Raw genomic sequence first — 15,636 nt, forward strand, 5'->3', positions numbered from 1 at the left:
TTTCGGTTAATTCCTGAATTAAACTAATTACTTTCCGTACGATCATGTGAAGATTAAATGATGCTCCCTCTACTCCTTAATATAAGAGATACCTTACTTTTTAGATTCATTGAGAGAGAAACCACACTACACTACACGGTGGAAGAAAGGAGGATGAGAGAGAAAGAGCGGAGATTGAAAGGATCCATCGGAATTGGATCTGGTGCGGTCGTTTTTTCCGTCCAATCATTTTATGGCCGTCCGATCACGATCGAACGATTTAAACAAATGCAGTCAATAAATTTAAATAAATAGGGGCCATCCCGCTAACCGCTATCCCAATTTTGGGGCGGGCCGCTCCAGTCCGCTATCCGGGATTAACTACCATGGCTTGAGTACCGATTTATTGTTAACATGAGTTGCTTGTGTCATATATAGATACTTTGAGAATGGAAAATATATTTCATTTTGGTTTGTAATAAAATGGTTTGATACAACAATGAACTAATACTACAATAGTATTTTTCGTGTTTGTTCACTAGCCAAAAGCTATAGCACTAATGGTTTAATTTTCTTTATCTCACTGTCTTTATAAACATGAAGATCATGCCTTTTTTTTTGCGAGTTCCATGACTGAAATTATTACGGTTCTTGACAAAAGAAAGAACAACCATGGAAGAAATTTCTATCTGGCTTTTACTTCTTTTTTCCCTATTGATTTCATACAACAAGGAGAAAAATGATATGACACGCCATAGATTCATCTCATCGTACATGTGCCTCCCATATTGCATCTTTGGCTTCAACCATTTACAATTGTTTCATTGAACTATGAGCAAATAAATGCAGTAGCCATGCACGACTCTTTTCTCCCACATGCGTAACTATGAATTATGTTTTCAAAAACAAAGGTCGTGGTGCTGCAGCCTGAAGGGTTAAGTATGTCCCCACACTAATTATTGGATTTTAGAAATGAGGAATACTTATTGTTGCTAGAATTCTGATTTGTATTTGCAAAAAGCATTGATCAATTTGGGAAAAAATGATGAATTCTGATTTAGAAAACCCAACCTAAAATAAATAGGAACAATGTTGATTTGGTGAAGAACGAAAGGCCAACGATCCATTTTCATGTGTCAGATTAGATTTTCATAATCAACACAAACTAACACTGTTTATGTATGTTCTGGAATGGGCCAGGGCTCAATACACGCGACCCAGACATTCCAAATCTATCCCTTCGGGGAAGCTTCTCGTGCAAGCCAATGGTAACAGAATACGCTCCTCACACGCTCATGAGACCTTTAGATTCTCATCAACAGCTCAAAGGTGAAGTGCAAACAAAAGAACCACCGTTACAATGGTACTTATATGTGATTAAGAGCAAAATTGAACTACTTGATTCATTTGAAGCCATGCACGTGCCAAGAGACCAAAATACATTGAATTCCACGATTTGACATGAAATTGGCTACAAAATTGCTCAAACAATAGATAAAGCTCGTTGATAGAATGTAAAAATGAATTAGAAAAAAAAAATAGAGACACCGTAATGTAGAAAATCACAAAAATAAACATGAGTAAAAACAATTTTTTTTTGTCAACCAAAAAACTATAGAATCTTTTGAAATCTTAAAAATATGAATTATAAATCCACTAAACATAGGTTTTTGCAATGCAATGTATTTGGGCTCTCGTGTTGATTTGAATGAATCATCTCTGTCACAGAAGTAATTGTCTGCTAGACAAGAGGATAACAAATTACAAATTATGTGGGATTACCATTATGCTTTTTGTAGTCAGGAATCTTATCTTATATGTGTTCGTAAGACCAAATACAACGGTTAAACACTCTCAACACCACTTTTCCACTTCCCAACACTCCACATCATTTTCTCTTTCTTCCACCTAATCATTCAACACACATTCAACTTTTATCCTCTCCAATAGTTTTTTCATTCAACACTCTACCCTACCACTTTCTCTACCTCACCACTTTTTATTTCATATTCTTATTTAAATGTAAATTTTTGTTTTTATGATTAAATAAAATTACAATTATCGATTAAAATTAAATTAAAATAATTAATACTTAACGATTTTTTTTTAGTTTTTTGTAATAAAAACAAAATTTATTTAAATAATTTATACGATACAAATCATCTTAACTTAATTTAAAATACAACACACAAATAACATAATTGTTGGGATAATTAGAAGAATTTTGGCTATTGAAATGATTATTGGGATCCATTTCACAAAAAAAAAAGACTAATACTTCAAGATTAACACTAATAGAAAGATAATAATAAGATTAATATAGTGAAAAAATCGATTTTTTTTTCTGTGTCCAAATCAAATCAACCAAGTCTCTATTTATAGACAAAAAAAATCATGAATTTTGGTGAAAAAATAAAAAAATAAAAAATTAATTTGCAACGAAATAATTGAGTTCAAAATATTAAATGGATAAAAATCCGGCCAGCCAATCGCAGCTAGCCACGTGGCTGGATCTTATCACCAACACATTCTCTCTCCGCGTGAAAGCAGAGCCACTCTCACCCTTCGTGCGTCACGCGCGTGTGATACACGCGCCAGCTTTAAGCCACACAAATTCGGCCGGTGTCCCCCTTGTCATCTTTCAACTGTGTTGAAATTTTTCATCATCTCTTTCCTCCATCTCATTTTCAACAGCAAGTTCAACACATCATTGGGACTCATTGTGCAGTTGAAAAGAGTTTCAACACCTCCATTGTATATGGTCTAAGAAAAACATTTGTCCATTTTTCAGGGTATAAGGGGAAGTGGACACACATAAGAACTCTTGAATTAAAATGGGAAATATAGATTATGTAACTCTAGTTACTTTGGAAATTGTAAGATCTTTGACACAAGAAAGAAGAGTTCATCCATATCATCTTGCCTTAGTTCTGATTTACATAATTTTTTAAGAATACTGAGTCGGGTTCTTTTCTTACCTACATTGAATAGAACAACGAGCCAAACTTTCTTCATAGAAAATATTCTTTATTTAGATCGGAAAAATCATATTATTTTATGAAATCATGTGTTATTGTTCAAATTCACAGTCAATCCTATTTCCGATAGAAACAGTTGATAATTGAATCCAATTTTTCCCCATTATTTTCATTAGCGTAAGAGGGTGAAAAATTCAAATTGGAAAATAAGTCTCACAAACTCAATCCAATATTTTTTAGACCAAAATAGTCTCACAAAAACTCAATCAAATACACCCCAAAATAAATTTTCTACAGTATTTAAAAAATTAAACTAGTTTTCTTTTTCCTCTTTTGTCTCATAAAGGAAAAAGTTATGATAAAGATATTGCAAGCATTATTACCAAAAATATTTTTTGGAAACATCGAACTTTTTCTCCTAAAAAAGAAAATCATTTTTTCATTTGACAGCATTGAAAAGTTTATGAAAAAACTCCAATACAAAGAAAAAAAGAAAAAAAAAAAAATAAAGTAAGATTTTCGTGTGGTAGATGTCAACGCCGCGAGAGTTTTTCTCTGAAATTTGCATCTCGCTGACACCAATCACAATTCTCCCCCAATCTCTCTCTCTCTCTCTCTACAACTTCTTCTTCTAGGTCTAGAGAGAGAGACGCAGAGATCAATTTTGAACTAATTTTGACTTTGTTGACTCAATGACTTCGTCCAATTCCGATTTGGTTCGTACTATTGAATCCGTACTCGGAGTTTCTCTCGGCGATTCCGTTTCTGATTCGGTTGTTCTAATCGTAACTACTTCCGCCGCCGTCATAATTGGACTTCTGGTGTTTCTATGGAAGAAATCGTCGGATCGGAGCAAAGAGCTGAAACCGGTAATAGTTCCGAAGTTATTGGTGAAAGAAGATGATGATGATGTCGATGTTGGTCCCGATAAGACCAAAGTTACTATTTTCTTTGGTACTCAAACTGGTACTGCTGAAGGATTCGCTAAGGTATATCTATGTTTTCGCGTTTTCTGCTATTTTCTAAGTATTGGTTATAGTTAAGATCAAATCGAATGTGGTGGATCTTTTATTCCCCTTTAACTTCAATCTATTATTCTAGAATCAAAGATATTATTCTTCATGTTGTTGTTTATTTAGTCTGTATTTTGTTTTTTTGCGAAAAATGTATGCACGTGTGTACCAAATAGTATTACTTTTCATGCTATGAAATTGAATTTGCTGAAGGAAGGGTTAACTGTTCATCTTGTTATTCGTTTGTCTTTCATTTATGTGTAATTATCTTGAAAATTGATGAAATATAAGTGCAATGTTTGGAATTATCTTCAATTTTTTGTTTATCCATAATACACTTGGCATGCCTTTAGTCTTTGGTTTTAATAAGTGCATTGTTTGGAATCATGGTGACCTACCGTGATTTTGGATAAAGCGATAGCTTGGAGGTTCGACGAAAGTTAAAACCACGTGGCACCATGATTTTGTCCAGTCCACTGAGATTCCAAACATGCAATAAATTGTTTGCGATAACACCGACAACACCAACTTAGAATCAAAGAATATGCCATATGGACACAGAATTGATTTCGTAAAAGTCGGATAAAATCGAGTGAAAATTGTAGACCATACTATAAAGATACAATGATAAACGTCTTTATTTTTTTCCTCCAAAATCAAAATTGCCATATCCAAACTGTCTTTTGAAATCCTTCATAGTTTTCCTCTAAAATCACTTTCATGGTTGAGGCATGTTTTTCTTATTGCATAATGTTGTACTAGATTGGGTAAATTAGTTAACATCTTGGAAAGAGTCCGTTATTCGGTTTCTCAGCAGTTGGGTGGTAGTTTAGGGTTTGGTAATTTGAAAGTTCTGGTTTTATATTTTTTACAGTGAATGTAATGTTTGAGTAGTTAATCAATACAGGAAACTAGTTAAAAATATTCAAATGCTAGTGATTTACTCTTTTCCTGATGTTAATGTTTTTCTGAATGAAACGATAAACACATGTTTTGTGCCTATTGCCTTGCCATAGAACACGGCGTTGTACTTGGCTAATTGTGAACATTCCATGTTAGCTACTAGCTAGAAGTGATTCCAGTTTATGGAAATGTACTTTGCAAACAGCAATTACTCTTTACATCTATGGGCTGTATAGAAATGATTTCAACCCAGGGTACCATAGAAATTATTTCAACCATGGGTACCCACCACCCTCTCCCCACGTGGCAACATCAATTCGTCTTTATATCTATCGGCTGTATAATTATTATTTTTATTTTTAATATAGGCATTGGCTGAGGAGATCAAGGCTAGATATGAAAAAGCATTTGTCAAAGTTGTTGATATGGTAAGTTGGATTAAAATAATGAATTTTTGACAATCCAGATACCTTGTTGCTGTAAATTTTTGTACTACATTTTTTTTTAATTCTTTATCACTAGGGGAGTTCTAGAAGGCATTTGGTGTTATTTTACAGGATCTTTAATTTTGAAATATTGCTTTCGCTGAAGTGTTGGATGTATTTATTTTGAATTTGAACTAGGATGACTATGCAGTCGATGATGATCAATATGAAGAGAAGCTGAAGAAAGAAACTATTGCATTTTTCATGCTGGCAACGTAAGATTTATGTACATAAAATTCAAATGCATTTATTTATTAATTCGAATGTTTAGTAATACGACACATTTGGACTTGACATGGCAGCTACGGAGATGGAGAGCCAACTGACAATGCTGCAAGATTCTATAAATGGTTTACTGAGGTTTGTAGTTACATTACACCACTTTCATGTAAATTGTAGGTTTAAGGTCTCTCATATTTTCAGTCATATAGCTTACTTAAAGTGATTCTAAGATTCGGAGGGCCTTAATTTTAGGGTAAAGATGAGAGGGGCACCTGGCTTCAACAGCTCACATATGGAGTTTTTGGCCTAGGTAACAGGCAATATGAACATTTTAATAAGGTAAAATACAATGTTTTCATATTATTAAAGGAACAGAGTTTCATCATCTGATTCTGATTTTTTTTTTTGAAACAGATAGGTAAAGTTGTTGATGACGATCTCAGTGAACAAGGTATTATATTTCATAATCTGTATTTTCAAAAGTATTAAAACTGGAGCATGATACAGCTTTTCATGTTTGCCATTTGTGCTTAAGATTTTTGTTTAGGTTCATACGCTTCTTCCCATAAAATTTAACATACTTGTGTTAATACTGTATAAGCAAAGGAAGGAGGCATTGTTGACATTTGTAATAGAACTGTTTTACAGTTGTAAGAAGGGAACTATAACCTTGGCAGAGCTATGCACCCTGATTAATTGATTCTTTCTCCACAATTCTTTCTTTTTCTTTCTTTCAACTCTGGAGAGCATAACAAAACACCCTTGTGCTTTGGAGTTAGATTCATAGCTATTAAAAGCAGCATGTATAACATATATAACAGACTTAAGAATGGTGTTAAAGTAGTCACCAACTTTGTATGGATATCTTCTTACGTTACATGTATTGTCGTGTTTGCTGCAGGTGCAAAGCGTCTTGTTCCACTTGGACTAGGTGATGATGATCAATCCATTGAGGATGATTTTTCTGCCTGGTAAGTATAGTGCTCTTGCTCCTGCTATCCATTATATTTAGGGTTGCTAATTTTAACCAGATAAGAAAGTTATCCATAACCGTATCCAAAATCTAAACCCAGTTGGAAAAACCGTGTGTGTGTCTATATATATATATATATATATATCCGAAAACAAGACCAAATAACGCCTCCATTGTACTCCTTTCCTCTCTGCTCTCAATATCCCTAATCCATAAACTCTAAATCCCTAAATCAGTTTCCTCTCTGCAATTGGTGATTTCCCTCTATTTTTGGAATTGGAATCCTACAACGATGACATCTTTGTTCGTTCTTTCATATGAATATGAATTGAATTGCAGCTTGCAATAGTGTATTCTAATTTCTCTTCTACTTCTTTCCCGAACTGCTTCAATTTGCATTTCCAACCACCGTGCCTCACTATCAATAACCAAAACTTCACTGCACCATTTCCTTTTGTTTTTTTTGTTCTTATATATGAAAGACACAAGACAAACTATGTTGCTCTTATCCAAATATTATTTTTTTAAAATTTTATATAAGTTTAGCTTAGGTCGTTAAATTTGACAATTTCAAGAGTTAACCGAATTGTTCAAATACCGGACCCATGCCAAACACGTCCTAAAATTTTGGTTAATTTTTAATTTTTACAAAGGGATTTAAAAATTAGTTTTAAAAACTGGATTTTTATGCTATAAAACGCTTATTAAACAAAAAAAACCGGTTATGAAAATCCATAAACCGGTTATAAAACTGGTTATGGACATAACTGGTTTTCACAGTACCTGTTATGAAGATTGGTCTTAATGTCTATAATTAATGGATTTTAAATGGTTATGGATTGGTTATGTGGTTAAACCGTCCATGAACAACCCTAAGGGTGCGTTTGATCTGCAAAAGTATGGTTACTGGACAGAACAGTACTGGACATGTGACTGAGCTACGGGACAACTTTTTGTATTGTACTCTATTTGATGATCAGTGCACATGACAATCACTTTTGTACTGTACCTTGTTTGATATGTCAAGTACTGGACAAAATAATGCAAAATTTACTGTAATGCCCTTTTTGATGTAAAATGATTGTTTTTGCATTGTAGCTTCTTTTACTATCTTCCATCATCTCCTACATTTGGTTCGGTTATTTTTCAAAATAAGTTAAAATCAAAATTTGAAAGGGAAATTAAAAATAATTACCTATTTGTGAGATTGAAGATAAAAATTGAATAAACTAGAAGAGTGAGGATGGCATTTGTCTTTAGAATAATGCTAGCAACACACTCTTTAACAAACACACTCTCTTTTATTGGTTGAAATTCACATGGGCCCCATAAAAAAATGTGGACCCATATAACTTTTATGGGACCCATATAAATTTTAACCATTAGAAGAGAGTGTGTTAGAGTGTGTTTGTTAAAGAGTGTGTTGCTAGCACTCCTCTTGTCTTTATTTGACCAAGATAACTCATTATTCTTTAAAGTTAAAGTACATTTTCTTCGTAAAAAAATTATCTGTACATTTTTCATATCTTTGAAATTGTTTCCATTTGACATATATATGTTCCATTGAACTGTTTTGAGAAAAGGTATTTGAGGAGTGTTTTTTGAGATATGGAGTTTGGAATTTGATATTGTACATTTCTTTTGTTGGAAAAAAGGTACTACAATAATGGAGTTTTTAGATCTAGAAACTGATGATTTTTTGCTGGAAAAATTCTATTACTACTAGTTACAACAGTGGAGTACTTTTTCTGATCTAGAATCTAACAACCATATCTATGGAGGAAGAGTGGTGGTGGTGAGAGATAATGAGAGAGAAAAATCTGGTGTTGAGAGAAAAATGATAAACATGGAAATGGAAGAGAAAAAACAAAGAATGAAAATTAAAAGAAAAGGAGTCCAAAACGTTACTTGATAAAGATCAGAGATGACCTGCAAGTGAACGAACAGGTTTGCATAAAAAGCGAAGGAAGACACCGAGAAAACCTAAGGATAAAAGTGTATTTTTATTTCATTTGTCCGCTGGACAAAAAGTTATCCCCCACTTTAGTGAGTAACAAAAAAGTGGGTAGTTGTCCTGTCCTCAGTGATTTTTTTTTTGTGCTGTCCTTTTTTTCCTTTTTAAATCAAACGCTGAACAACTATTTTTGTTCTGTCCTGTCCCTTATTTTTTGCAAATCAAACGCACCCTAATTATATTGTTCGTAGAAGTTTAATGTGCAATTGCTGTACATAACAATTATATGAAGTGTGTTGCTGCATTTTAGCATTTCAAATGTCATGAATTACCTTTTGCTCTTCAGGAAAGAAAATCTGTGGCCTGAGTTGGATCAGTTGCTCCGAGATGAGGCTGATGTAAATACCGTGTCTACTCCCTATACAGCTGCTATTTCTGAATATCGAGTAGTGATTCATGACCCCACTGTAACGTCATCCTACGAGAATCACTTCAATGTGGCAAACGGGGGTGCTGTATTTGATATTCATCATCCTTGCAGGTGCTTGGAATTATGCATGCTGATTTTATAACCATTCTCACTAAACAAGGCTAAAACAAATCTGTTGTTTCTTTTCTTGAAGGGCAAATGTTGCTGTTCGAAAGGAGCTTCACAAACCTCAGTCTGACCGTTCTTGCATACATTTGGAGTTTGATGTATCGGGGACTGCCATAACGTAAGTTGGATTGTCTCTGCTGACAAAGAGCCATCTTTTTGTGGTCAACAAGAAATAATAACAACACCAACGGTCGATTATTATATCCTTTGACTTCAAATATCTTTTGTTAATTCTTTTACTAGATATTGTACAATTATTAAATTGATATATAAGTCCTGGTAGGATGCATTGTAGAAAGGAATTTTTGTAGAAGGGTTTTCACTTGTCATTAATTAAAAAATGATTAATGTTAGTCTTGTAGATAAAAAAGAAACAATATGCATAAGTTTCCAATTTCGCAGTTTCGCAATTTTCAAGCACTGACTGGGAAAGCTGTTGATGGCTTTTCTCTGATCTTTCCCAGATACGAAACTGGAGACCATGTCGGTGTTTATGCTGAGAACTGTGATGAAACTGTTGAAGAAGCTGGAAAGTTGTTGGGTCAGAATTTAGACTTGCTGTTTTCTCTCCACACTGATAAAGAGGATGGCACTTCCTTAGGTGGTTCTCTTCAACCTCCTTTCCCTGGTCCTTGCACTGTGCGTACTGCATTAGCATGTTATGCAGATCTCTTGAACCCCCCACGAAAGGTGTTACATAATCTTCAATTCATGTGTTTGCCATTTCTTTTCTTATTAAATACCTAATTGGTTTTACTGATTATAATTGTATGTCCCAATAGAATTTCTCCTTGTGTTATATTTAAAAAATGAAGAAACAGTTCATATATTCTTCTTTTTCAGTCTGCTTTAGTTGCATTAGCTGCTCATGCATCTGAGCCTAGTGAAGCAGAAAGATTGAAGTTTCTCTCATCTCCTCAGGGAAAGGTAAAAGAAATTGCTATAGTACTGTTCCTCTCTTGTTTTTCAAGTTTGTGATTTTCTTTTTCCCATGCTTTTAATGACATTTTCAATTTTTGTGTTCCAGGATGAATACTCCAAATGGCTTGTTGGAAGCCACAGAAGTCTCCTTGAGGTGATGGCTGATTTTCCATCAGCAAAGCCTCCCCTGGGTGTGTTTTTTGCTGCCATAGCCCCTCGTTTACAGCCTCGATATTATTCTATTTCATCCTCTCCTAGGTAGTTATCTTATCCTATCAAAACTACCTAACTGAAGCTTTATTTTTTGGTACAAAAGAGGGCTGAGGGCCCATCTAACCGAAGCTTTATAAGATAACTGAATGAGAAACAATATTGCATTTTTTTGTTGTCCAGGCTTGCCCCCCAAAGGGTACATGTAACTTGTGCCCTGGTCGAAGGTCCAACCCCGACTGGCAGAATTCACAAAGGAGTGTGTTCAACCTGGATGAAGGTAACAATTTGCACGACCCTCTGTTGTCATGTTTAGGATCCGTTCCTCCTTGGGTGCAGTACCCAAATATGCTATGTTGTATCTAACCTAAATCACTCTCATGAATGATCAGAATGCTATTCCCTCAGAGGAAAGTCGTGAGTGTAGCTGGGCTCCCATTTTTATCAGGCCATCAAATTTCAAACTACCAGCCGACCATTCAACTCCTATTATCATGATTGGACCTGGTACCGGTTTAGCACCTTTTAGGGGATTTTTACAGGTATGTGAATATTTTAGGGACATAGTTTTATGATTTTGATAAAACTGGATTACTGGATTGTTATATAATGACAATATGGATTACTGGATTAATGAATGATGGGAGAGAAACACGGTAATCAAATAGAATCAAACTGTGAAGCAAAATGAAGAGTACCTAATTTTAATTGTCGTGATTAGAAGAAACCCCATATCACTACTTTAGAGCCTGTTTGCACTATGCTGTGTTGTTAAATCAACAAAAGCTGCATATAGATGTACTATTAAAAGAACTTATCTTAATTTTTGAAGATGCATGGATAAAAATGTCGTCACATAGAGAAGTTAAAATTCTGTTGTTGATGAGAAGCAATAGTGAACGGAGACTTTTTAATCCAAACTGTCCCCTTTTAACTGTTCTTTTAGGGTTTGTTTGGATGACCGAGTTAGCATTGTAGTTCAGAATGTTAATCTCAAGTCCTATTTTTTTTATTTTTATATTTAAATATGATTCAGAAATTATGATTTCTGTGTTCATGCATATTAAAAGATAGAGCTTAAAGTTAGATAAATTCAATTCTACAAATTTGATTGTTTAAATGTAAGATCTAGAATATATATATATATATATATATATATATATATATATATATATATATATATATATATATGTATATATGTCACATTAAGAATTTATCCAATAAAATAAACATTTTAAAATATAACGAATTATCATATAACAATTCAGGTGAAACCAAATTATTGCAAAAATCTACTTGTTCTTAATTGTTGTTTGATCTTTGATTTACCCAGGAGAGACTTGCCCTCAAAGAGGACGGTATTCAACTTGGTCCTGCATTACTCTTCTTTGGATGCAGGAACCGTCAAATGGTAAATTAATTATGCAATGTACTTCCAGTCCAAATGGATTTCCTGAGCAATGTGTGATTTTTCAGATTTGCTATTTGTCTAGGATTTCATTTATGAGGACGAGCTAAATAATTTTGTGGAACAAGGTGCTCTGTCCGAGCTGATAGTTGCATTCTCTAGAGAGGGGCCTGAAAAGGAGTATGTTCAACACAAAATGACGGATAAAGTAAGTGAGGGTAGTGGTCTATCGAGGAACAAACTTCACCGAATAAAGTTATTTACTTTCCCAAAATTTCTTATGTGCAGGCAGCATACTTGTGGAGTCTGATTTCTCAGGGAGGTTATCTTTATGTCTGTGGTGATGCCAAGGGCATGGCCAGAGATGTTCATCGAACTCTTCATACCATTGTCCAGCAGCAGGTTGTCTTTCATCATCCATCCCTATTGCAGAAAACTTGATAGTCTCAATTTCTATTGGTCCTTGACATGCATAAAGAGTTTTGATTTTCAAAGAACATAACCAACTAAGGTTATTTTTTTGATAAGTACATAACTGACTAGTATTAGAAAATGAGATTATATCTTCTGCTCATGCCTCTTCACCTCGAAAAGATGCTTAATAATATTTGCTAAGTGGTGGCTAAGTATTACACATTTGTGTGATAGTGAAAGTGTAACAAATGGTTCATGAATTTTTTTTTGGAAAACATACAGAAGTTGCTCTTTGTTTGGTTAAAATTTCAGTACTAAATTGTTTCCTTTGACCAATCCTACTTGTACTATTGGTTGCAATGGGATATGCACTCCATACCTAATTGGATGAAACTGCATTGATTGAATTTCAGGAAAATGCGGACTCCTCCAAGGCAGAGGCTACAGTGAAAAAACTCCAGATGGATGGGCGTTACCTTAGGGATGTCTGGTGATTCTTCTGATTGTTCGTCTGTCTGGGTTGTGGCACCCTTACTGTTAGATGTGTTATTTCAAGGTGGATGAAATAATTTTTTCTTTTGAGATTAAGTACTTGCTTGTAGGGAATTTTGGGAAACAGAAGGGGGAGTCTGAACAGGTTTCCTCGAGAAGAAACTATTTTATGGGCATTTGCCTCTTTCTTTATAATATCTTTATATTCTCTTATTATAATAGTTTAGGTCCTTTTGGACTAGGATTATTTTTAGGTGATTGTATAATGGACAGTCTTAAGATAAGTCAACAACACATGCAGATCAAGGTGGATTGTAATGTATAATAATAGTATAGGAATTGATTACCAAATAATTATTTCATATTTTCATCAATGAAACTCCGATAATTTTTTTTTTGTACACAAAACATCGATGGAAGGTGAATTGAAAGGGAAGAAAATATCACTTCTGATTAATCGCGCTTCCAATTCATGTTGCTACATCATTTGCTGGCTTTATGGAAGTCTTATTTTCCTAGCCTTACCGCTCTTAGCCAATTGTGCATTGATCACCTCCACCTGTATCTGCTTCGAATCTAATAAAATTGCAATTGCATATTCCAAAGAATTAGTTGTGTAATCCTTGCTAGAGTCTCAATCTCGCACCTGAGTATATTTCCCCACCACATTACAATCCTTGTCCTTGCTCTTTGATTCCCTTGAGTTGATAGAGTTTTCTCCATGTCCTTTCATTTATTGGGAGATATTTTTTCGTTGTGTAAATCTTATTTGGAGATATTTTCCATTTGCTCAAATCTTATAAGGTGATATCTCTTAATAGGTTTTTTTTTAGTTTGTGCAATGTAGAGAGATTAAAAACAACCGTATCAATATGTCCACAATCTTGATCTTACAATTATGCAAGATGTCTCAATTAAACAATATGTTGAAGTTTTTTCGTATTATTACATTTGACTTTTTAATAAGGAACCAAAAAAAATATTGTGCGCAACAAAATATAAATAAAACGATCTCTAAAGTTAAATGTATTTGAACTAAATTTAAACCAATTACATTTGACTTTTTAATTTTTGTTAGAAATAAACTATTATAGCTATAGAATATAGAGAGTAGAGATAGAAAAGCTTTGTATTATTCTCTTCATATGTATGTCTTTACATCATAACAAGAGTCATATTTATAGGATACATAGAAGGAAGTGAAAGACCAAAGACAATTAAGGTCCACTTCACTAGTGGGAGTTATAGGACAAGGAAGAGATAAGGATGTACATCCACTAAGTCTTCCACCAAGGCTTATTATTCATAACACTTCCCCTTGGATGTCCATCGAGGATGTGCCTCGTTAAAACCTTACTAGAAAAAACCTAGTGGAAAAAAATCTAGTGAAGGAAAAAGAGTACAACATCCTTTACATGATATATGTATTTCTCCCCCTCAACCATACAACCATCTCTAAGATGACGAAGACCAATCTTTTGCATCAGTTGTTCAAAAATTCTACTTGGGAGTGACTTTGTGAAAAGGCCTACTAGATTATCACATGAATGAACTTGCTGAATGCAATTATAGCACCATTCTTCTCGATTCTCCGGTATGTGATGAATTAGGAACCTCAACCAAACATATTCTCGACTAGCCTCATGTAATGCTAAGAGTTCTGCATGATTTGATGGTTTGTTTCACAGATATTCATGAAATAGTTGTACCTCCACAAGTAATATGTTTGTGATCTACCCTGCATGATGAGGATCTGACAAATAACATGCATCTGCATAACCTGTTAATTCTAATTTTATATAAAATAAACTTATATACATTTTACCTCTAAGGTAACAAAGTATTTTCTTGACTTCGTTCCAATATCTTCGTATAGGTGAAAAACTATATATTGATAATAAATTGACAAAAAATAAAATATCAGGATGTGTATAATTATCAAGGTATATTAGTGCTCCAAAAAATTCAGGCATAGGCTGCAACAAAAAACCAGATGAAGATTTCCACCTTTCACCTAAACTTGCTTCCTTTTAGATCAATCTCAGCTTGTGTTGTTAGAGCTTCGTGCTGATAACGTGTTAGAAATAAACTATTATAGCTATAGAATATAGAGAGTATAGATAGAAAGCTTTGTATTATTATCTTCATATGTATGTCTTTACATCATAACAAGAGTCATATTTATAGGATACATAGAAGGAAGTAAAAAACCAAAGACAATTAAGGTCCACTTCACTAATGGGAGTTATAGGACAAGGAAGAGATAAGAATGGACATCCACTAAGTCTTCAACTAAGGCTTATTATTATTCATAACAATTTTGATTTTTTTTATAATTTTTATTTATTTTATTTTTTTACTAAACGAGTTGTTATTGTTGTTGCCCAATTACCCAAATCATTAATAAACCACAATTGGTAACACTATATCGTTAAATTTAAACTCATAATTTATAAGTTTATATTAGGAAAAAAATCACTATTTAATACGTTAATTAAAGAAATATAAAAAAATTAACATGTTATTAATTTTAAATTAAAAAATCAATTTTAAATATTAGATAATTCATACTCAATTGATTTTCTCTCATTCTCACGTATTAAATATAATTATAGTCATGCATTTCAATAACAAAAAAAAAAAATTAAAAAAATAAATAAATAGCAAAAATTGTTAACGTTGGTTGAAAATATACATTATGTCTTGAAAAGTCTCAATTTTCCCAACAAATAGCACCAACAACTATATACCCACAATATATCTTTGTAAACAATAATATCACTCTTTTTTTTAATATGACTCTTTGAATCATGCATGTTATGTAAAAATGAATGTTATATATATTGAAACGTAAAGTGATTGTATTGTTAATTTTAACCCCAGATATTATTTTTGGTACATTTAACCATGTTATTTTTATTTTTACGAAACTCCTATTACATTTATGTATTTATTATTTATTAAATAATTTATTCTATTGGAATAATTGCATCAAATTTTATTATTTTATCAAAATTTAATTACTTACATGTTTCGTTTCTCATACGTTTTCATTTATTTGTTTGTATATTTTTCTTTTTCCTATC

General features: G+C 33.2%; 1 protein-coding gene across 1 annotated transcript; it reads left to right on the forward strand.

Annotated features, from left to right (window-relative positions):
• Positions 1-3,297: 3,297 nt before the first annotated feature.
• Positions 3,298-12,951, forward strand: LOC123916950 (NADPH--cytochrome P450 reductase). The gene is made up of 18 exons (XM_045968542.1): positions 3,298-3,946; positions 5,242-5,301; positions 5,497-5,573; positions 5,661-5,718; positions 5,833-5,919; positions 5,995-6,031; positions 6,482-6,551; positions 8,854-9,048; positions 9,131-9,223; positions 9,570-9,795; positions 9,949-10,032; positions 10,133-10,284; positions 10,420-10,516; positions 10,629-10,778; positions 11,570-11,647; positions 11,730-11,852; positions 11,933-12,046; positions 12,472-12,951. The coding sequence occupies exons 1-18, from the start codon at positions 3,650-3,652 to the stop codon at positions 12,550-12,552; spliced, it is 2,079 nt and encodes a 692-aa protein (XP_045824498.1). The 5' UTR covers positions 3,298-3,649; the 3' UTR covers positions 12,553-12,951.
• The last annotated feature ends 2,685 nt before the right edge of the window (positions 12,952-15,636 follow it).

Source organism: Trifolium pratense, linkage group LG3 (genome assembly GCF_020283565.1).
Source record: "Trifolium pratense cultivar HEN17-A07 linkage group LG3, ARS_RC_1.1, whole genome shotgun sequence".
Classification (NCBI taxonomy): domain Eukaryota; kingdom Viridiplantae; phylum Streptophyta; class Magnoliopsida; order Fabales; family Fabaceae; genus Trifolium; species Trifolium pratense.